Genomic DNA, 23833 nt, shown 5'->3' with positions numbered 1-23833 from the left:
GTGCCCGGGCCGGTAACCCGACCCGACCCAGCTCCCGGGAGCCGCTCACCCCGCACGGCCGGGCAGGGGGAGGGAGAGGAATGGGGGGGAGGGGGAAGGGAAGGGGTGGTGGGTGAGGGGCTGTGGGGACCGCAGGGCCGAGTCCACGGCCTGTCTGCGCTGCTCTAGGGTGGCTGCCTTTGGTGCCTGGACGAGCCAGCCCCCTGCCTCGCGGGCGTCGGGCCTGCGGCAGAAGGGAGCCCTGGGGCTGTACAGGCTTGGCTCGGGGAGGCAGACCCGAGCTGCTGCCTCCATTTTGTTTCCTGCTCAGCTTGGTCTGTAGTGGTGGTGGTGTGGGCTTGGGGTGCGGCCGGGCAGGGGGTTCACCTGCGGCCGCGCCTGCTCGGGGTTTGAGGCCTCGAAGACCCCAGCCCCAGCCCCCAGGTGAGCCCCGCGGTAGGAGGGGGGTTGCCTTGGCCTCGGGCCGAGCGGAGCGGGCTGAGGGCAGGTGCCCAGTGGATGGGGAACCAGGGCTGTAACCTAAGATGGAGGCCGGGACTGACGCGGGCCCGAGCGGGGCTGGCGGGGCGGTCGGACAGGCCTCAGCCCGGCCAGGTGCCGCCGGGGCTGGGGCTCGAGACCGATAGGGTGCTGGAACCGTGTGCAGCCCGGGGCCGGCGCAGCTCCCTGAGGTAGGTGAGGGGATCGGAGTGCCACCCACGACGCCCGCAGGCCCCGACACTCCGGTGAGGCGCGCGAGGCCCCTGGGGAGCTCGCCTCAGGCCCCGCCCGGGCAGCCGGGCCGGCCCGTAGGCCCGGGCCGCGAGCTGGCGCGCAGGGGGAGGAGAGGGGGCGGCAGCGGCGGCTCCGCTGATTGGGCGGCGCGCTCGCGAGCCCGACTTCACCCGCCCTGAACCCCGAAGAGTGAGGCAAAGGAGCGCGCGCCGTGGGGGAAGGGGTGCGCGCGCACTCGGGGCCCCAGCCGCACGCGGGCCGGCGCGAGGCGCTCGGTCGCTCGCGCCGCCGCGGGGGCGCGCGCGGTGGGGGTGTGAGGAGGAGGCGGCGGCGGCGGAATAGGCCGGGGCAGGTCGCCTTCGCTGCCTTCTACCCTGAAGAGAGACGCGGGGGGAGGGGGGTGCGGTGAGCGGCTCCGCGCTCTCCCCACCGCTCCGCTCGCGCCCCAGTGTAATGAGGGTCACCCCCTCCCCCCAGCCGGCCCGGGAGGGGGCACGGGGCACGGTAACTAGTGCGCTGGGGTGGGCGGCGGGCAGGAGCGAGCGGAGGGGGGAGGCGGGCGGGCGGGGAAGATGGTGGTGGCCGTGAGGTGAGGGGCGCGGGGGAGGGCCGGGCGCGGCACAGGGTTGGTGGCCGGCGGCGTTGCAGCCGCAGGCCCCCTCCCCCTCCATCACTACCAGCCGGGCTCAGGCCTAGCCGGCCGGGACGCCGCGAACTTCCTCCCCGCGCGGCCAGTGCCCCGCCGGCCTCCCGCGCGCACCTCGGCCTCCGCCTCCCTTCAGGTAGCCGGCTGGGGGGCACGGGGCCGGCTGCCCTCCTGCAGCAAACTTTGCTTGTTGCTGAATATTGATGAGTGAGATCGGCTCTTCCAGGAGGTGCTGCCGGCGCTGCGGGAAGGAGCGCGGCCCGGGCAGGCGGCGGCGGCGTCGGCAGCAGCCATGTTTGTCAAGCTGTAGCAGCTGCTGCTGCCCTGACTCGGCTTCACTGGCTGCCTCCGTTTCTCCCCTTGCCGCGTTCCAGCCTCTGGGCCCTGCAGCCGTGGACCGAGCAGGCCTGCAGTCAGAAAGGCGAGCTTCGGGGTGCACCCGCTTCGGCCGACTCGTCTGCGGCCAGAGCACGGCCGCTGCAAAGGCTCCGGCGCCGGCTGGGGCGCAGGGTGCAGCGCTATTGTGACCGCTGCGCCCGAGCGAGCCAGAAAGGATGGGGGGGATAACCTTTTTGTGCAGCGTCCCGGAGCCCCCCTCGAACCCTACAGCCCCCTCCCTTCGGGAGATCCGGCCACAGGACCCCCAGCGGGGGAATGGAAGGACTATTGCTGTTTGAGATTTGGAAATTTCTACTGCCAAAGGGATTTTAATTTTAGATCAGCCCAACTGTCCACCAGTCTGCAGTGCAGAAAAAAGGGACGGCTGTTTCCATGTGGCAAGATCTGCCTATCTCCGGGAAGATGGAGTTTGCGGAGTCTCTCCGAGGCCATTTTTCCATCGTCAGCTGGGGAACTTTTTCCGCCCATGGAAGTGCAGTAGAACTAGGCTTCGAGGCCACTAGGCCTCTTGAAGTGGCTGCCATTTTGAAGATAAGAGTCAAATGGCTTATTAACTCAGATTAATTGCTGTGTTTTTGGATTCCAGGTTGATGCTGGCCCAGGATGGATCAGACCTGTGAACTACCTAGAAGAAATTGTCTGCTGCCCTTTTCCAATCCAGTGAATTTAGATGCCCCTGAAGACAAGGACAGCCCTTTCGGTAATGGTCAATCCAATTTTTCTGAGCCACTTAATGGGTGTACTATGCAGTTATCGACTGCCAGTGGAACATCCCAAAATGCTTATGGACAAGATTCTCCATCTTGTTACATTCCACTGCGGAGACTACAGGATTTGGCCTCCATGATCAATGTAGAGTATTTAAATGGGTCTGCTGATGGATCAGAATCCTTTCAAGACCCTGAAAAAAGTGATTCAAGAGCTCAGTCGCCAATTGTTTGCACTTCCTTGAGTCCTGGTGGTCCAACAGCACTTGCTATGAAACAGGAACCCTCTTGTAATAACTCCCCTGAACTCCAGGTAAAAGTAACAAAGACTATCAAGAATGGCTTTCTGCACTTTGAGAATTTTACTTGTGTGGACGATGCAGATGTAGATTCTGAAATGGACCCAGAACAGCCAGTCACAGAGGATGAGAGTATAGAGGAGATCTTTGAGGAAACTCAGACCAATGCCACCTGCAATTATGAGCCTAAATCAGAGAATGGTGTAGACGTGGCCATGGGAAATGAACAAGACAGCACACCAGACAGTAGACACGGTGCAGTCAAATCGCCATTCTTGCCATTAGCTCCTCAAACTGAAACACAGAAAAATAAGCAAAGAAATGAAGTGGACGGCAGCAATGAAAAAGCAGCCCTTCTCCCAGCCCCCCTTTCACTAGGAGATACAACCATTACCGTAGAAGAGCAATTAAACTCGATAAATTTATCTTTTCAGGATGATCCAGACTCCAGTACCAGTACATTAGGAAACATGCTAGAATTACCTGGAACTTCATCATCATCTACTTCACAGGAATTGCCATTTGTAAGCAGTTTTTGGTACAACTTAAATATATACATAAATGTATATATACAGGCAACTTAAAGGGAAACTATAAAAACCAGTTATAACTAATTGATTTTTTGTTGTTTATCAGTTCACAGATGAAAGCTTATTGCTAACGATAAGCTCTTTGGGGAAATTTTACTTTGATTTAAAAAATCATCTTCTATTCTATGAGTTTGGTTCTTTTTTGATTTTTCCCAATTAACTCTCCATTGAGGACTGGCTAAGAGTTAAACTTTAAGGGCATTTGATTGAGTTCAGATTTAAATGTTCAAGGTGGAGGTATACATTTGTTTAGCTTTTTCTTTTTTAAGTGAGCCTGGCTTTGGCTTGCTGGTATCATGAGTACAGGTGAACCAGTTAATTACCTGGAGTCCTGTTTCTGCGTAAGGCATGGTTTATATTTTTAGTTGATGGGGTGACTTTTGCTGCAGGTTGAAGTGCATTTGGGGTAAACATTCACAGTAGCTAAGATGAGAAGGCCTTCTTGGACATCAGTCAGAATTTAAATTGGGCTGATTTTCCTGAACTACCTGTTGTACAGCATCCTATGCTTCAGGTACCTGCCACCATTAAAACCTTTCCAAGTTTTAAATTTTGAAGTGTATATAAATGTGTGGTATGGGTGTATGTGTATAGAAATGGAAAAAAATGTAATTTGAGTTACTCATTAGTGCTACATACTATTGTTAGATTGTGGTAAATGATAAAGTTTTTTTAAAAGTTTGATCTTACGCAGAATATTTGGACTATTCCTAGTTAGCTAAATGGTCAGTTTGACTTCTCTTAGCTTCAGTTTAATCACCTTTAAAATCTGATTGTTTTAACTTGATTGTTAAAAGATTCCTTTCACTTTAAATATTTGATTCTGATTTTGTTTCTGTCCAGACACATTGTCATGGTCACCTGTAATGTCACCAAACAGGATCCCATTTCCTCCCAACATACTGCTGAAATACTATGTAAAGATTTAATCAGAGAAAATTTTATGGTGTGTGATGATAGTTATGAGTGCATTAAACATTCATTTTACTGTATAGCCCTGCTGTTCTTTAAAGTTAGAATGTGGGTGTGTCACTTTTGTTTCTGTTGATTCATATCTTAAATATGCTTTAGTACTCCTTGATTTCTTAGCTTGCAGTTGCAGATTTAAAAAATTTGTTTTGGTAGTAATCTAGAGTCTTTATTGTCCGAGGTATTTTTCAGGGTAGATAGGCTGTATTGGCAGCCTATTGGCAGCTCAGACAAATCCTTCTTCGTGGGTTCATGTTGAAATTTATTTTACATGTATATAGTTTTGTCTTTTGAACTACATAAAAAAACTTAGATCTGAAGGTGGAGATACATATTTCTCTAGAAGCATACAAATATAAATCTATCAAAGAAGTGTCAGTGGAGTATAGGTTCTATTAAAAACAGTTGAAAATACTGGAGCCTATAGAAAGTATGTTATGCATCTAAAATGAGAGTTAACAAACTTGTATAAATGTAGAAAAACTTTTTTCAGGTAGAAAATCTAAATTGCTTAAAGATTATGGACTTGAAGAAGCAAGTATCTTTATTGTTTTTTTGCCGCCCCCCCCCCCCCCCCCCCCCCAGCTCTGCTGCTCGTGGCTTGCGAGAGCTTAGTTCCCGGACCGGGGACTGAACCCGGGCCACGGCAGTGAAAGCGCCAAGTCCTAACCACTGGACCGCCAGTTGTAGATGAAATCTGTTGCTTTGATTTTCGCTTTTGATGTGTGTGTATATATATATTTTTTGCCTTTGATATTTTTTAACTGAGGATTTAAAGCGAAATCAATCTCAAAATGCAAATGTAGTTGAACAATAAACCACACACTTGATGTTTTGAGACTATCCACAGTTGATTGGTTGATGCAGCAGGTATAGAGTGCTTACTCTGTGTTAGATCCTGTGTTCAGGGCTAGAAATTAGAAAATCTTTTGCAAATGCTATTTGGTTTTTTTTTCTGTCTGTAATATTGTGATAGAATGAGATTCTCCTGGCGAGATTAAGAGTAGTTATTAGGGTTTTAAGCCCTCTGTCTCGAATTAGGGAAAGACACATAGTTCAGCATCATATTGCCAGTTGTTTTGTACAACTAGCTATCAGCAGACTTTTTGCCTCCTGCCATAAACGAGCAGCCTCTTCAGTTTACCTTCATGTTCCTCAGTTTTTTCTGTGTACAGTGATGTGAAATGGTTGTCATTACAGTTAATAATCCTGACCTGGTGCTTTTATATTTAATTGGGTTGATACTGTTTAATTTCTGCCTATGTACATATACAATGTACAGTGCTTTGTACATTGTAGATACTTGAAAAAAATCTTCAAGGAAGGTTGGTCCCCAGAGCTCCAAGTTAAAGCAGTCAGTAACTTACAGTTTATTAAGTGCTTTGGTCTGTATTATCTTATTGGGTCTTCATAGCCTTGTAGTAAAAACAGATGTCATAGAAGACATAGATCAACCTTCAAGGCACTTGATGTTATTGGAGACAAGACTGAAACCCTTGAAACCATAGAATTATCTGAGTACTCTTGGTTTTCTTTAGTGACTTTTGAAGGTCTCTGACACTCTTGCCTGGGCCTGAAGTGACTCATGGTTTTCTCACTAGGCTCATTGCAGCAGTTGTTTGTTTGCTACTCTTCCTCACTTAGATATTTTATGGAGATAAATATGAATAGAGTTAATTTATGCTATGGTGGTATTCATGAATTTGGGGATCCTCAAAGTTCTTAGGATGTAGCCAGCCTCCAGGATGGTCTGACATACATTTTATATTAGTGATCCTCTTTATCTAAAGAAGACTGCTAAAAATGAATACACTCAAAATGAGGACTAAAATTTCATAAGTAAATAAGGAGAAAAAGGTTTATTTAGGATTTTATATTGAAAAGTAAAATTAAGAATTATAAAAGTAAGTTTTATTTATTTATATTTGAAAAGACACATAGATATTTTTTAAATATTATTTTTTATTTATTTATTTTTGGCTGCCTTGGGGCTTCGTTGCTGCGCGGGCTTTCTCTAGTTGCTGTGAGCAGGGACTACTCTTCTGGTGGTGTGCGGGCTTCTTATTGCGGTGGCTTCTCTTGTTGCGGAGCACGGGCTCTAGGCACATGAGCTTCAGTAGTTGTGGCACGTGGGCTCAGTAGTTGTGGCTCGCGGGCTCTAGAGCGCAGGCTCAGTTGTGGCGCATGGGCTTAGTTTCTCTGCAGCATGTGGTATCTTCGTGGACCAGGGCTGGAACCCGTGTCCCCTGCATTGGCAGGCAGATTCCCAACCACTGCGCCAGCGGGGAAGTCCTTAAAAGTAAGTTTTAAACCTTTATCAAAATTTTGATTATGGGACTTCCCAGGTGGTCCAGTGGCTAAGACTCCGTGCTCCCAATGCAGGGAGCCTGGGTTTGATCCCTGACTAGATCTCACATGCTGCAACTAAGAGCCCGCACACGGCAACGAAGATCCCACATGCCGCAACTAAGACCTGGTGCAGCCAAATAAATAAATACTAAAAAAAAATTTTTTTTATTATCATGGCAACTATTTGTTATAATAAGGCAGGAATCAAATAGATTTTTAAAAATTTTGTCCAGCAAAATTGTACCATAGGAGATGGCATACTTTATTTTGCTTCATTTTCTCATTATGATCATAAGGAGGATAAATTTTAAAAAATATTTAAGGACTTAATCATTTTTACTGAGGTTTTTGTTTTAAGAATATCCATTATGGAAAATTTCAGGTGTATACCGAAAAAGAGAAAATAGTTGAATTTCCATGTACTCCTCACTTAGCTTCCAGAGTTACTGATATTGGGACTTCTCTGGTGGATCAGTGGTTAAGACTCCGTGCTTCCGCTGCAGGGGGTACAGGTTCGATCCCTGGTTGAGGACGTTACACATCCCGAGAGGTGCAGCTACTCCCCTCCCCCTGCAATAAAAGAGAATCACTGATATTTTGCCAGTCTTGTTCTATCCTCTCTCCACTGTGTCATTCACTAGCATTTCTTAACCCTTTGATGTTCATATCACTCTTTGAAGTTCCTGTCCTGTATCCTTATCAGTTGTCACTTGTTTACTGGTTGACCTAGATCAACTTTTCCTTGCCTGTAATTGGGGTGATTCTTCTTTATTATTTACATTGACTTTAAGGAACACTGCATCTTTTTGCCAGATTTGTTTGCAATTTTACCTAGTAATTGACTTGCAATGTAATACTAGTTAGTGCTTCTTTAGGTAGTGATAGACACTGTATCGTACATGGGATGGATGTTTGTATAGAGACTTTTTCTTGGCCACTTAAAAATAGATATCTTGGGACTTCCCTGGCGGTCCAGTGGTTAAGAATCCGAGCTTCCACTGTAGGGGGCATGGGTTCGATCCCTGGTTGGGGAACTGAGATCCCGTATGCTGCGTGGTGCGGCCCAAAAAAAAAAAGGTATCTTGGTGTTGTAACAATATCCACCCGGTACAATCTTGGAGATCCAGAAAATACTCACAAACCACTCCCTGTACTAAGTTCTGTGCTATGGATGTTTACATGGTTAAGGAGATCAGTGGAGAGATGAATGAAACTTAGGGCTTCAAGGAAGAAGTGGGACTTGAATTGATCTTGACTGGGTTAGGTTTGGTTAGGTTTAGAAGGGTACTTCGGATAAAGAGAACTAAATTGAACATACTATTTTCAGAAGGTTGGGTAGGATGGGTGTCCTCAGGTAATAAGGCCTAGAAATCCAGACTGTGGCATTTGGTATTGATGTGATAGGAACTGGGGTCCAGTGAGCAATTTCAGCTGAGAAGTGATTCAATGAAATCTGTGTTTGGAAAACTTTGGCTAGTAGAGAGTAGAGGCAATGTTAGGATGTAGGAGTCTGTTGCAGTAGTAATTAAAAATTAGAATTGATCAGAGTCAGTAGTAAGAAAGGGGGTAAGTCCAAAAGATTATTTCAGAGAAGGGAAAATTGGCAGCCCTTTTAGGGTTGCCTGGATTGGAGGCAAAATTGGAGCCTGGATTTAAGGAATGAAGGAAAGAGATAAGTGCAGACGATGTCCACGGCTTGTCGTGTTGGTGCCTGAGACAAAAATGATTCCTCAGGGGTTTTCTCCTCTTCCCTTCTCATCATCCCAGTAGTTCTCTACTCCCTCCTTTTCTGTCTCCACACGTCTCAGTTTCTGCTCCTTATCTGACTCTGTCCTTGCTGGAGGCCCTGGTTTTATTCATGACTCTTTCCTCTTTCCCTCTGGGATCTTTATTCTCAACCTTCACTGCATCACTTTTTCTGCCTAAAAACAGAATGACATCTTCCTATTCTAAAGGAATCTTCCTTTATCCTGTAACCTCTCCGATTATCTTTCCTCTTTACTGGTGAATTTCTTGAAAAAGTTGTCTATTTTGTTTACGTCTCCTTAAGCTCTGTGAATTGGCTTCTGTACTCTGTTGAAACTGTTCTTTTCAGAGTCACAAATGACACCTCCATACTTATCCTACTAGATGTGCAGCATTTTGACCACGACTCCTTTTACGACTGCTTGTTCTCTTTTCTTCCTCTTTCCTTCATTCTCTGCAGCCTCATCTGCTTTCATTGATTCACTTTACTGCTTCTCTACTGTGTGAAAACTCTCTTAATCTGACTTCTGAGCTTCAGACCAAGAAACTCAAACTGCCACCCGAGTTTCTCTTCCATCTGTATCATACTTACTTTTTTTTTTAAAGCTTTTAAAAAATTATTGACATTGCTTTTTTATTTTTATTTGTTTATTCATCTATTTATTTGGCTGCGTTGGGGCTTCTTTGCTGAGCGTGGGCTTTCTCCAGTTGTGGCAATCGGGGGCTCCTCTTTGTTGCGGTGCGTGGGCTTCTCGTTGCGGTGGCTTCTCTTGTTGTGGAGCACGGGCTCTGGGTGTGCGGGCTTCAGTAGTTGTGGTATGCGGGCTCTAGAGTGCAGGCTGAGTAGTTGTGGCGCAGGGGCTTAGTTGCTTCGCAGCACGTGGGATCTTCCTGGACCAGGGCTCGAACCCATGTGCCGTGCATTGGCAGACGGATTCTTAACCACTGCGCCACCAGGGAAGTCCCCATACTTACTTACTTTTGACCCTATCTCTTTTATTGCCAAACATGCTTTTCCTTCTGTCTTAATGATGGCATCATCCTCCATTTCTTCTCGAGGCTGGAAACCTTGGAGTCACTTATTTGTTTATATGATTCAAAATGCATTTGAGTGCCTCCTCTGTGCTAGGCACTGCTAGTATTAAAAAAGGGAAAGACGTAGACTTGCTTTTAAGGAACTTTACTGTGGAAAACAAATGTAAACAATGACAATAACACGTGGTCTGATAGGTGTTATAGGTACTATGGGAGTGTGGAGGAAGGCATGCCTGGAGTAATCTGGAAGAACTTCATAGAGGGTTATATATAATTTGAGCAGAGACATGCCAGTAAGTAAGAAGGAATAGCATATGCAAGTGGCAAGAAATTCTTTGATAGGAATCTGAGAGGAGTGGGGTTGTCAGGAGATAAAGTGTAAATATAGGCCTTGTATTCCATGCTGTAGGGTTGAATTTTTATGCTATTTCCATTCTACTATGATGTCTTTATTACTGGTCTTCATATAGTTCTTCTCTCCAGTCTGTCTGGAGAGACAGACAAAATTACCTCTGACCTCCAAAATGAGAAAACTAGGTCTCTGGTTAAAGCTTTATCTTCAGTGCCTCACTCCTCTCCCCATTTGCCTAACAAATAAGCCCAAATTCAGTGTCCTCTTTGATAGGACCTCATCCCGACTTTCCCAAATCTCATATGCTACACCCAGGGAATCCTGGCTGGGTTCAGCCAGGCTGAACTGTTAGCCTTTGTCTCCCTGATGTGATTCATCTTTTTGCATCTTAACAATGTGTAGCATGGTGCCTTCTTTGTAGTAGACACTCATATATTTATGGAGTAAAAGAATGAATGGTGGGGCTTGCCTGGTGGCGCAGTGGTTGGGGGTCCGCCTGCTGATGCAGGGGACATGGGTTTGTGCCCTGGTCCGGGAGGATCCCACGTGCCGCGAAGCGGCCGGGCCCGTGAGCCATGGCCGCTGAGCCTGCGCGTCCGGAGCCTGTGCTCCGCAACGGGAGAGGCCACAGCAGTGAGAGGCCCGCGTACCGCAAAAAAAAAAAAAAAAAAAAAAAAAAAAAGAATGAATGGTGCTATTCCAGAGATACAAGTTGGGAATGGGAGTAAATTTTAGGTAGGAAGGTGATGAGTAGACTGTGAATGCTCATCCTCAATGTACCAAATTTCAAAACTTCAGTGATTTTTTTGACTTTATCTCCTCATGCATTTAATTTCTAAGGGCTTTGAATTTGTGCTCCCTGTATCTCAAGCATTCATTTTTCTCTCCATTCTCACATTTAATCTCTTAATTAAGGATATTAAATCATAATAGTTTTAACTTGGATAGATCCCTTGAGAATGTACTGTGCTACCTGTTTAGTAGAAGCCCCTTTAATCTCTCTGAGGCCCAGTTCCTCATCTCTAAATTGGGCGAATACTGTGTAGCCTACACGTTTGAAAGGATGCAACAAGATAATTTATCTGAAGTAGGTGCTCGGTAAGTGATGCCTATTATTATTATATGCCAAGAGCCAAATGGACATTTGGAAGAGTTAGTTGTGAATTTTGAGAAACGTATCTTTGCACTTTTGCTTTTTTCTCTATTCTTCTAAACTGTTCTTCCTTAATTGGTAAGATAAAGGCATTAAGTATTTTTTCTGTTTTTGTTTAATAATCAGGAGAATTTGATCCATTTTTTTGTTTGGTAATCAGGAGAATTTGATTTGGGCCATAGGATCAGTATCTCTCTGCACTCCAGCTATTAAGCAGTTTAACTTTATTACTTGTTGCTTTTTGCCGGTTGTCTTTTGTCATGGATATAAATGTTTCATTTCCACCCCCTGGTTTTCAGGAGAGCCCACCTCTTTTCTGGTGGTGGGTTTGATTTTCACTGAATGATCATTTCTGAAACTTTTTTAATGATCTCAAAATGTAGCCTTCTGAAGAAATTGCTATGAATATTTTTAGTTAGAAAAGTAATATAAATTCATGGTAAAAGTGAAAAATGGAACATTAAAACAAAAAGGAACTTTATTTCTGTCACCCTTCATATGCTCCCTCTTTTTTTTTTTGGGCGGGGGGGCCCACACTGTGCAGTTTGTGGGATCCCAGTTCCCTGACCAGGGATTGAACCCCAGCCCTCTGCAGTGAAAGCACAGAGTCCTAACCACTGGACCACCGGGGAATTCCCAGTTGTCACTCATTTTCATTCTTTATATTTTATTAGAATTTTCTTTGTGTTTATGTACCTTTTTTATCTTTTGGTAACATGAATGGCCTGATAAACATATTTTTGAATACCTAATGCGTTGAGGATATCCATTCATATGAGCATGTAGGTAGATCTCCATTTTTTTTTATTATTGAAATTTTTATTGAAATCACTGTAAGTTCACATGCTGTTGTTAGTTGTTAGAAATAATACAGAGAGATCTCATGTATGTTTTGCTTGATTTTGCAATGATAATGTTTTGCAAAAACATCTAATATCACAACCAGGATATTGACATTGGTATAATCCACCAATCTTATTCAGGTGTCCCAGTTTATGTTTTTCATATTTTTTTTTTAAAGAAAATTCTATAGTTCTATAAGGACATATTCCAGATGTCCCTGGTTTTACTTGTACTTGTTTGTGTGTATGTACTATGTTAAGTTCTCTGCATTTTTATCGCCTGCGTGGGTTTGTACGTGCACTACCACACTCAAGATGTTGAACACTTTTAATGCCACAAGGATATCTTCTGTGGCCCTTTTATATCACACCCATCTTCTTCCTGGCAGTTCCTCCTCCAACTTTTGCCAACTACTAACCTGTCCTTTGTTTCTAAAATTTTGTCATTTCAAAAATGTCCGTAAGTGGAATCATGCAGTATATATATAGCCTTTTGGGATTGGGGTTTTTTCATTTAAAATTCCCTGGAGAGTCATCCAAGTTATTGAGTATATCAATATTTTTTTTTTTTTTTTTTGCGGTACGCGGGCCTCTCACTGTTGTGGCCTCTCCCGTTGCGGAGCACAGGCCCCGGACGCGCAGGCCCAGCGGCCATGGCCCACGGGTCCAGCCGCTCCGCGGCATGTGGGATCTTCCCGGACCGGGGCACGAACCCGCGTCCCCTGCATCGGCAGGCGGACTCTCAACCACTGCGCCACCAGGGAAGCCCTATATCAATATTTTATACCTTTTTATTACTAAGTAGTATTCCGTGATACGTATCTACGACAGTTTGTTTAACCATTCACCTGTTGAAGGACATCTGGGTTTATCCTAGATTTTGGCTATTAGAAGTAAAAGTACTGTGAACATTCATATACAGGTTTTGTGTGAACATAAATTTTCATTTCTCTGGGATAAATGCCCAAGAGTACCATTGCTGAATCATATGGTACTGCATGTTTACTTTTATAAGAAACTGCCAAGCTGATTTCCAGAGTAACTGTACTATTTACATTCTCACCAGTAGTGTATGAGTGATCCAGTTTCTCTTCCTCCTCACCATCATTTAGTGTTTTCACTATTTCTGTTTTAACCTTTGGTTTTTTTTTTTTTTTTTTTTTTTTCTTTGCGGTACGCGGGCGGGCCTCTCACTGCTATGGCCTCTCCCATTGCGGAGCACAGGCTCCAGACGCGCAGGCTCAGCAGCCATGGCTCACGGGCCCAGCCGCTCCGCGGCATGTGGGTTCTTCCCGGACCGGGGCACGAGCCTGTGTCCCCTGCATCGGCAGGCGGACTCTCAACCACTGCGCCACTAGAGAAACCCTGTTTTAACCATTTTGGTAGTTATGTAATGATATCTCATTATGGTTTTTGTTTTTAATTTATTTATTTTACTTTCTTTTTTGGCTGTGTTGGGTCTTCGTTGCTGCACACAGGCTTTCTTTAGTTGCAGTGAGCGGGGGCTTCTCTTACTGCGGAACACAGGCTCTAGGCATGCGGGCTTCAGTAGTTGTGGCTTGCGGGCTCTAGAGCGCAGGCTCAGTAGTTGTGGTGCACAGGCTTAACTGCTCTGCGGCATGTGGGATCTTCCCGGACCAGGGCTCGAACCCGTGTCCCCTGCATTGGCAGGCAGATTCTTAACCACTGTGCCACCAGGGAAGCCCTCATTATGGTTTTTATTTGCATTTCCCTGATAGCTAATGATGTTGAACATCTTTTGTTTTTGTTTTTGCTGTACGCGGGCCTCTCACTGTTGTGGCCTCTCCCATTGCGGAGCACAGGCTCTGGACGCGCAGGCTCAGCGGACATGGCTCACAGGCCCAGCCACTCCGTGGCATGTGGGATCTTCCCGGACCGGGGCACGAACCCCCGTGTCCCCTGCATTGGCAGGCGGACTCTCAACCACTGCGCCACCCGGGAAACCCTGAACATCTTTTTGTGTGTTTATTTCCCATCTGTATATCCTCTTTGGTGAAATATATTCATGTCTTTTGCCCATTTTCTAATTGGATTGTTTGATTTTAATTGTTGAGTTTTGAGAGTTCTTTATGTATTCTAGATGATCTACATTCTTTATAATACCTGTACACAAGTCATAATTTTTAAGTATTGTTTCTACTTTTAGATAACTTATTAAAGAAACAGTAAAATCATACAGACTTGTGGGTTCCCCTTAATAAATTGGAACAGATTTTGGTGTTCGTTACTGTTCTTAGGTGAAATTACTTTATTAAGGCCTCTAAAGTTCTTTTTACATGTCCAGTGACCTTACATAAAATATCAATACCATAGTACTGTGTTAAAGATTGCTGGAAGGATAAAATCCATTTTGGAGGATGAACAATTATATTTACACATTAGATTAAATTGAAAATAATTACTGGTTATATGATGTCTCCCCATATACCAGGCAGAATCTGAAGATAGTCTTTCTTTGTAAATTACTGAGGGTATATTCCTCTTGGCACCTCTAATTTCTCTTGATGCGGTAATTGGAGCTGTTGGGGATCCCTGGTGAAAGTCGGCAATGTTCAAGTTTTATCTATACCCAGTAAAAATAATAGACATCAATGCCATGCTACTTGTTATTGGAATTTTATATCCAAAGGCATTTTTTAAACATTTCAGTTGGTTCAATGGACAATGTATTGAATCTAATCAGCATATGAAGAAAAAACACTTCCATCATGCCAAGATCTGTAAAGAATTGCAGAGCAGTTGTTGAGAGGTAATACAGTTCTACATTTGAAGTGCTTCCTTTTTTTTTTAAACATAGTAGAGCTTTGAGGCAGAAGTGTTATAGTGCAGGTAATTAAACCACTGAAATTAGTTCTTTGGTGGAGCAGATATTAGAGTTTTAAGTAAAGTCTTGGTAGGTACCTTATTAATTTCATAGTAATGTCTGTGGAATTATTTCCTAAGGATAAACTGCTGGTAGGGGAATTATCAGGGCAATGGGTTAAATGTTTTGTCTCAGATGTACCTACTTCTTCATGGCTTTCCAAAAGGAGTGTACCATTTCACACAGTTCTAAATAGTGTATATACGAGTACAGCATTTTCCTCCCTTTGATAGCATGCCAGCTTTGATAGCATTGATGTTTTAAGTTTTTTACTTCATTAAATAGGTGTATACTTCTACCGCAAGTTTGATTTAATTAATACAATTTTATTGTTGAAAATTATTTCTTTGCTTCTTGTTTGTATTTCTCCTGTGGCCTTTGCTGTCCATATCCTTTGCTGACTTATCTGTCTGGATTGTAGTGTTTTATAGCAATTATCCTTTTATCTTACAGACATAAATATTTCTTCTCAGTATGTTTTTCATTTTAGTTAATTTTCTATAGTTGTAGAGTCGAAGTTTCATTTTTCATGTATCCACATCTGTTTGGAGTAGTTTCTTTTATCGATTCGAAGCGTCTATATTTTGAATAAACCAACTTTACACACTTGTAAAAATTTGAAGAAATTCTGTCTGCTACAGCCTTAAATTGATCTAATAGGGATTTTATTTTAATATCCAGCACTGTGCTGATGATAATTTTTATAGAGTCTTTAATTTTCTTTTTGAAAACAAATTCGTTTAGCTGTGCAAGGAATGTTTCCCTTTGTATTAGTTATCTTTTTAAAAAAAATATTTATTTATTTGGCGGAGCTGGGTCTTAGTTGCGGCACGCAGGATTTTTCTAGTTGTGGCATGCAGGCTCTTAGTTGCGGCATGTGAGATCTAGTTCCCTGACTAGGGATCGAACCCAGGCCCCCTGCATTGGGAGTGCGGAGTCTTAACCACTGGACCACCAGGGAAATCCTGTATTAGTTATCTGTTCTGCCTAACAAATTACCCTCAAACTGAGCAGTCTAAAATAATAAACATTTCTCTCACACAGGGTTAGGAATCAGGGAGTGGTTTAGCTGGATGGTTCTGGCTCAGTCTCTCACGAGATTACAAGCAAGATGTCCATCACTGCTGCAGTCATCTGAAGGCTGTAGGGTCCTTGTCCAGTATGGCTCACTCATATGGCTGTTGGCTGAAGGAGGCCTCAGTTCCTTGCTATGCGTGCCTCGCCATAGGGCTGCTCACAGTATGTAGCTGGCTTCCCCCAGAGTGAGTTGTCCAAGAGAGGAGAGACCTAGCAAGGAGATCCAAGGAGATACAATGTGGGAGGGGAATACCCTGAAGTGTGGATCACTGGGGGCCATCTAGGGCAACTGGTTACCACGCCCACCCAATAAGAAGTAAGTAGTTTTAATTAAAGGAGAAAGCTTAAGTATACAAAGTAGTGACACTTTAAAAAACGTATTTATTTATTTATTTTTGGCTGCTCTGGGTCTTAGTTGCGGCATGCGTGATCTTCGTTGTGGCATGCAGGAACTTTAGTTGTGGCATGAGGACTCTTACTTGCGGCATTTGAACTCTTAGTCGTGGAATGCATGTGGGATCTAGTTCCCTGACCAGGGATTGAACCTGGGCCCCTTGCATTGGGAGCATGGAATCTTACCCACTGGACCACCAGGGAAGCCCCATTAACTTTTTTTTTTTTTTTTTTTTTTTTTGCGGTTCGCGGGCCTCTCACTGTTGTGGCCTCTCCCATTGTGGAGCACAGGCTCCGGACGCGCAGGCTCAGTGGCCATGGCTCACGGGCCTAGCTGCTTCGCGGCATGTGGGATCTTCCCTGACCGGGGCATGAACCCGTGTCCCCTGCATTGGCAGGCGGACTCTCAACCACTGTGCCACCAGGGAAGCCCGCCCCATTAACTTTTTATTTTTATTTTATTTTTAAAATAAATTTATTTATTTTTTGGCTGCATTGGGTCTTCGTTGCTGTGTGCAGGCTTTCTCTAGTTGCAGGGAGTGGGGGCTACTCTTTGTTGCGGTGCGCAGGCTTCTCATTGCAGTGGCTTCTCCTGTTGTGGAGCACAGGCTCTAGGCGTGTGGGCTTCAGTAGTTGTGGCTCACGGGCTCTAGAGCTCAGTCTCAGTAGTTGTGGCTCATGGGCCTAGTTGCTCCGCGGCATGTGGGATCTTCCCGGACCAGGGCTCGAACCTGTGTCCCCTGCATTGGCAGGTGGATTCTTAATCACTGTGCCACCAGGGAAGTCCCCCCATTAACTTTTTAAAAAATTAATTAATTAATTATTATTTTTTGGCTGCGTTGGGTCTTTGTAATTGTGCGTGGGCTTTCTCTAGTTGTGGTGATCAGTGGCAGCTCTTCATGCAGTGTGTGGGCTTCTCGTTACGGTGGCTTCTTTTGTTGCGGAGCATGTGCTCTAGGTGCGTGGGCTTCGGTAGTTGTGGCATGCGGGCTCAGTAGTTGTGGTGCACAGGCTTAGTTGCTCTGCGGCATGTAGAATCTTCCATCCCCTGCATTGGCAGGCAGATTCTTAACCACTGCGCCACCAGGGAAGTCCTATTTTTAATTCTTTTTTTTTTTTTTTTTTTTTTTTTTTTTGGCGGTACGCGGGCCTCTCACTGTTGGGGCCTCTCCCGTTGTGGAGCACAGGCTCCGGATGCGCAGGCTTAGCGGCCATGGCTCATGGGCCCAGCCGCTCCGCGGCATGTGGGATCCTCCCGGACCGGGGCACGAACCCATGTCCCCTGCATTGGCAGGCGGACTCTCAACCACTGCGCCACCAGGGAAGCCCCTATATTTAATTTTGATAAAGTATACATAGCATAAAATTTACCATTCTAACTGTTTTTATTTTTTGGCCATGCGATGTGGCTTGCGGAATCTCAGATCCCCGACCAGGGATTGAACACAGGGCCATGGCAGTGAAAGTCTGGCATCCTGACCACTAGGCCACCAGGGAGCTCTCCATCCTAACTATTTTGATGTGTACAGTTAAATAACATTAAGTGTGTTCACATTTCGTGCAACTATTCTCCAGAACTCTTTCCATCTTAGAAAACTTACCAATTGAACAACTTGCCACTTTCCCCTTCCTCCCAGCCCCTGGTAACCACCATTCTGCTTTCTGTCTCTGAATTTGACTGCTCTGAATACCTCACGTAGAATTATACAGTATTTATCTTTTTTGTGATTGCCTTATTTTACTTAATGTAATGTCCTCAAGAGTTCACCCATGTTGTAGCCTGTGTCAGAATTTTCTTTCTTTTTAAAGATTTTCTGCTGTATACCGCATTTTCTTTATCCATTTATCAGTCGATGGCCACCTTTTGGCTATTGTGAATAATGCTGATATGAACATAGGTGTACAAATACTTCTTCTGGATTCAGTGGGGATTCTTCTTTTTTTGGGGGGCGCATCATGCAGCTTGTGGGATCTTAGTTTCCCACCCAGGGATTGAGTCTGTGCCCTCAGCAGTGAATGTGGAGTCCCAACCCCACGGGACTGTTTAACATTTTGAGGAACGGCCAGACTGTTTTTGCACAGTGGCTGTACCCTTTTACAGTTGTGATTTCTTCATATTCTTGCCAACATTTGCTTTTCTTTTTTTTTTTTTAAGCTATCCTGTTGAGTGTTACATGTTATCTCATTGTGGTTTTGATTTATATTTCCCTGATGATGTTGTGCATCCATTTATGTGCTTTTTGGACATTTGCATAGCTACTTTGGAGTCTGTTGTAAATCCTTTGCATATTTTTTAAAAATTGGGCTCTTTTTATTGTTGAATTATAGTTCCTTATATATTCTGGATTAAGTCCCTTATCAGATATGATTTACAAATATTTTCTTCCATTCTGTGGGTTTTTTCATTTTCTTGATGGTATCCTTGAAGCACAAAATTTTTTTTGTTTTCTTGTTTTTTAAATGTTTTTGTATTTGGCCATGCCATGCAGCTTGTGGGATCCTAGTACCCTGTTCAGGGATCGAACCCTGGCCCTCAGCAGTGAAAGCACAGAGTCCACTGGACCGCCAGGGACATTCCAAAGGTTTTTAATCTTGATGAAGTCCAATATATCTATTTTTTTTATTTGCCTTGTGGTGTCATATCTAAGAAACCATTGCCTAATTCAAGATGAAGAAGATTTACTCCTATGTTTTCTGCTAAAAGTTATGTTCTTACCTCTTACACTTAGGTCTTTGATGCATTTTGAATTTTTGTACATGATGTGAGGTAGGGGCCAAACATCTTTTGGATGTGGGTACCCAGTTGTTCCCAGCACCATTTGTTGAAAAGACTGTTCTTTCCCTATTGAATGGTCTTGGCACCCTTGTTGAGAACAGATACAGATTTATTTCTGGGCTCTTAGTTCTGTTATGTTGATTTATATGTCCTTTTTTTTTTTTTTAAGATTTATTTATTTATTTTGCTACATCGAGTCTTAGTTGTGGCACGTGAGGTCTTTTTTTTTTTTTTTTTTGCGGTACGCGGGCCTCTCAGTGTTGTGGCCTCTCCCATTGCGGAGCACAGGCTCCGGACGCGCAGGCTCAGCGGCCACATCTCATGGGCCCAGCCGCTCCGCGGCATGTGGGATCTTCCCGGACCGGGGCACGAACCCGTGTCCCCTGCATCGGCAGGCGGACTCCCAACCACTGCGCCACCAGGGAAGCCCCATGTGAGGTCTTTATTGTTGCGTGCAGAATCTTTTTTTTAAAATAAATATTTATTTGTTTGTTTATTGTTGGCTGTGTTGGGTCTTCGTTGCTGCGTGCAGTCTTTCTCTAGTTGTGGCGAGTGGGGGCTACTCTTTGTTGCCGCGTATGGACTTCTTATTGCGGTGGCTTCTCTTGTTGTTGAGCACGGGCTCTAGGCATGCGGGTTTCAGTAGTTGTGGCACGTGGACTCAGTAGTTGTGGCTCGCGGGCTCTAGAGAGCAGGCTCAGTAGTTGGGGTGCACGGCCTTAGTTGCTCCACGGCATGTGGGATCTTCCCGGACCAGGGCTTGAACCCATGTCCCCTGCATTGGCAGGTGGATTCTTAACCACTGCGCCACCAGGGAAACCCTGGCAGGCGGATTCATAACCACTGTGCCACCAGGGAAGTCCCTGTCATTTTAATTATAATGTGTCTTGGTATAGATTTGTTCGGGTTCATCTTGTTTGGGACCCTCTGTTTCTTGTACCTGGATGTTTCCTTCTTGAGGTTTGGGAAGTGTTCAGCCATAATTTCTTCAGATATACTTTTGTTCCCCTTTTCTCTTCTCTTTCTGGAATCTCTGTTATGTTTAGATTAGCACGCTTTATATTATCATAGGTTTCTTATATTGCTTTCAGTTTTTTTATCTGGCTTTCTGTCTGCTGTTCTGATTGGGTGATTTCCATTATTCTGTCTTCTGCATTATTCAATCTGCTGTTTATTGTCTTTAGCTCAGGTTTATCCAGCAAGTGAGTTTTCTAATTTTTCTTGGCTCCTCTTTATAGTTTCTAGTTCCTTTTTACAGTAATCTACATTTCTATTGATAGCCTTTCTTTTTTTACAGTAATCTACATTTCTATTGATAGCCTTTCTTTTTTTTTATTTTCCTGCGGTACGCAGGCCTCTCACTGTTGTGGCCTCTCCCGTTGCGGAGCACAGGCTCCGGACGCGCAGGCTCAGTGGCCATGGCTCACGGGCCCAGCCGCTCTGCGGCATGTGGGATCTTCCCGGACCGGGGCACGAACCCGTGTCCCCTGCATTGGCAAGCGGACTCTCAAACCACTGCGCCACCAGGGAAGCCCTCATTACCTCTTTTTTGAACTCGGTGTCTATTAGACTGAAGAGATCTGTTTCATTGTTCCTTCTTTCAGGAGAATGCTCTTATCTTTTAATTGGTAGTGGTTCTCTTGCTTCTACATTTTACTTATATTTCTCTTACTCTTTGAGTTTAGGAAAACAGTTGTCTGCTGTGGTCTTAGAGGGGTATTTTTATGTGGGAGTGTCCCTGTGTAGCCTGCATAGGTTTAGTATTTTTTGGTGTGAGGGCTGTTTTTAGTATGGATGCCTGCCACCTCTTTCCTCAGTGTGTGCTGGCCGATATACCCTTGATAGGGGGTGTAACTGGTGTTGTGGTGACCAGAGCCCACACTGGAAGTTGAGCGGGGCCTCCTCTTTGCTCTGTGTTTGTCACAGCCCTGTTAGGGGCAGAATCTGCTCCTTAGTTTTTGGAGTAGAAGGTCCCAGATCCGTTTCTAAGCTGCTGTGTGAGATCGGCAGGATTGGAGCGCTTCCACTGGGAGAGGAGCCACTGAGTATTCCTCCACTGGAGCTGTCCACCAGGGAGCGCGCTCTGTGGTGTCACCTGAAACCCATTGTGTGGGCTCACAAAGTACACTGTTGTTGGCACTGTCCTTGTTCCCGGCTCAACTTTAGGAATGCTGGCCATAGGCCCTGGTGACCCTCAGGTGCTGTGTTTACAAAGCCACCAGCACAGATCCACCAGCTCAGATCCAGTGAAGTCAGGTACCAGGACTGGAGTAGTCGCGCCATGTGAACTATGGAAGCAGCCCGGACCCCGGCCCAGCCTCCGCGTGCATACTCCCGCACAGCCCACAGCTGCTAAGGCCAGACCTGTCCCAGCCTCCGGGGCACCCGTTGTCTACTCATGTCCCACAGGCTCCAAGTTTACAAAGCCAGCAGCCTTGCCCTTTTCTTTTTTTTTTTTAACATCTTTATTGGGGTATAATTGCATTACAGTGGTGTGTTAGTTTCTGCTTTTTAACAAAGTGAATCAACTATACATATACATATATCCCCATATCTCCTCCCTCTTGCGTCTCTCTCCCATCCTCCCTATCCCACCCCTCTAGGTGGTCACAAAGCACCCATATGATCTCCCTGTGCTATGTGGCTGCTTCCCACTAGCTATCTATCCTTGCCCTTTTCTTTCTTTCTTTTTTAAAAATAAATTTATTTATTTATTTTTGGCTGCGTTGGGTCTTTGTTGCTGCACGCGGGCTTTCTCTATTTGTGGTGAGCAGGGGCTACTACTCTTTGTTGTAGTGCACGGGCTTCTCATTGTGGTGGCTTCTCGCAGAGCACGGGCTCTAGGCGTGTGGGCTTAAGTAGTTGCGGCATGCGGGCTCAGTAGTTGTGGCACATAGGCTCAGTAGTTGTGGCTCACGGGCTCTAGAGCACCTCAGTAGTTGTGGCGCACAGGCTTAGTAGCTCTGTGGCATGTGGGATCTTCCCGGACCAGGGCTCGAACCCGTGTCCCCTGCGTTGGCAGGCGGATTCTTAACAACTGCGCCACCAGGGAAGCCCCTCTTTGCCCTTTTCTTGATTAAGCATTTGCTTGGTTGTTCCAGACCTTTTTAGTAGTTTCCCCAGTTCTCATAGTTTTTTGTGTAGTTCTTTGTGATAGTTTTTCCCTTGTTCATCTGCTATTTTTGTGGAGGTACTGGCCCTTGAAGTTCCCTATTCCCTCATTTCTTCTGATGTCACTCGAGACACGTTTGACTGTTAGAACCTTTCCTCAAAATATTTTTGGAGTTTATTTTTTGTAATAGTCTTCAGACCTTGTTTTTATTAGGGAAAATCAAGTAAGGATTGAATCTGGTGAAGAAGTTAAACTAATAGATCGCAGTTTAGGTTCTACATGTGGTTTGGAATTAACATGAAAGGTTTTTATCATGTAATATGTAGAATTGACTTGTTAATGGTAGTTTTTGACAAACTGCAGATAAATCTGGCCACCACCTGTGTTCGTAACAGCCCTTGAGCCAAGAATAGTTTTTATGTTTTTGAATGGATGAGACAAAATCAAAAGGAAGATATTTTATAACGTGTTAAACTAATATGAAATTCAAATCTCAGTGACCATGTATGAAGGTCTTTTGGAATAGTTGGGAAAAAGACTATGAAATATTTACTGTTTGGCCCTTAACAGAAAAAGTTTATCGCTCTACTGTGTATATTATCCTAAGAGTTATTAAATGGTCTTGTAAGGACAATACTTGTTTACAAGTTCTGGTGTGTATGTCAAAGTATTATTTTGTTCATAAGCACATCTCATATTTTAAGTTTTAATGAATGAAAACAGTAATTCATTATTTAAATTAACTACAAATACAACTTTTCTGGTTAATTGGAAGGATGTTTATAGGTAGTCTGATATTCATATTGTCATTTGGTTAGCATTTCTTCTTACTCTCTTAATACTTTTCCTTGGTTTTCAGAAACGTGGATAAAAAGTTCTGTGTTCCCACAATACTGTTACAGCATTTTTCATAATATGTTTTGATTATTGTTCTGTCCTGTATCCCCGAGTAAACTTACAACTTCAAGCTTGGGATTGTGTTGTCTTTATTTTGTATCCTTGAGTCCTACTACAGTTTCTCATAAGTAGGTAAGCAACAAATATTTTTAGGAGGAAAGAATGAGTATTGTTAGAGAAATATCTAGGTCATTTCTCATCTTGATCCTCCTGCAGAGAGGAAAGCTAGATTTATACTTTAGAGATATAAATTAAAATAAGTAAGGACTTGCCAGAGACTGAGTCAGTTGTAGGAAATTATTATACATTCAAGGCACCAATAGCCAAAATGGTTATTTGGTTTTTAACTCATCAGTGTATAGCTTGTACATATTTATTATTTTATTGATTTTGTTTTTGGGCTGTGTCATCAACTACATGGTCACAAAAGATGAAGATTAGTTTTCTGTGGTGAGTAGAAAGATAATTTGAATGCATGTATGTTACAGAAAGTAATAGCATTTAAAAAATCTCATTCAGGGGTAATTCTTGGAAGGGCAAATAATCTTAAAGCTTTGACAATAATATGTAGTATATCATTTAAAACCACGTGGAAAAGGATATTTTGTATGTCATTTAAAATAATAGGCAGGGTAAAGTTTTAAAAAATTAATCTCCAGAATGGCAAGTGATATATCCTGTCTGCATTTTACAGTAAAGCTTATTTGCGATGTGAACATTCAAATTAGAAAATTCTACTTTTTCTTCATTTCAGTGTCTTCAAACTCAGTGTTTTGAAATTGAAGTGTTAAAAACTAAAGTATTCTTTTAGTTTTTATCATTGCAAATCCAGAACACTGTCTGCATTTGCCTGAAATGTTTAAAATAGGTTTTGTCATTACTTTTCCTGATTA

The 23833-nt window shown here is 44.1% G+C and overlaps 1 protein-coding gene across 6 annotated transcripts in view; it reads left to right on the top strand.

Moving 5' to 3' along the window:
* Positions 1 to 305: 305 nt before the first annotated feature.
* The window catches only part of NSD1 (nuclear receptor binding SET domain protein 1), a 135695-nt gene continuing 112167 nt past the window's right edge, over positions 306 to 23833 (top strand). The window contains exons 1-3 of one of the 6 annotated variants that reach the window (XM_032628023.1): positions 306 to 423; positions 2346 to 2459; positions 3200 to 3289. In XM_032628023.1, coding sequence (XP_032483914.1) covers positions 2430 to 2459; positions 3200 to 3289 — 120 coding nt within the window. In that variant the 5' untranslated portion in view covers positions 306 to 423; positions 2346 to 2429. Of the gene's footprint in view, positions 424 to 944; positions 1219 to 1374; positions 1497 to 2345; positions 3290 to 23833 lie in introns of those variants that run through there. The other 5 variants (XM_032628022.1, XM_032628024.1, XM_032628020.1 and 2 more) reach the window with 5 other exon arrangements.

The sequence above is a fragment of the Phocoena sinus genome, chromosome 3 (genome assembly GCF_008692025.1).
Source record: "Phocoena sinus isolate mPhoSin1 chromosome 3, mPhoSin1.pri, whole genome shotgun sequence".
Lineage (NCBI taxonomy): Eukaryota > Metazoa > Chordata > Mammalia > Artiodactyla > Phocoenidae > Phocoena > Phocoena sinus.
This window is presented reverse-complemented; position numbering and strand designations above follow the sequence as displayed.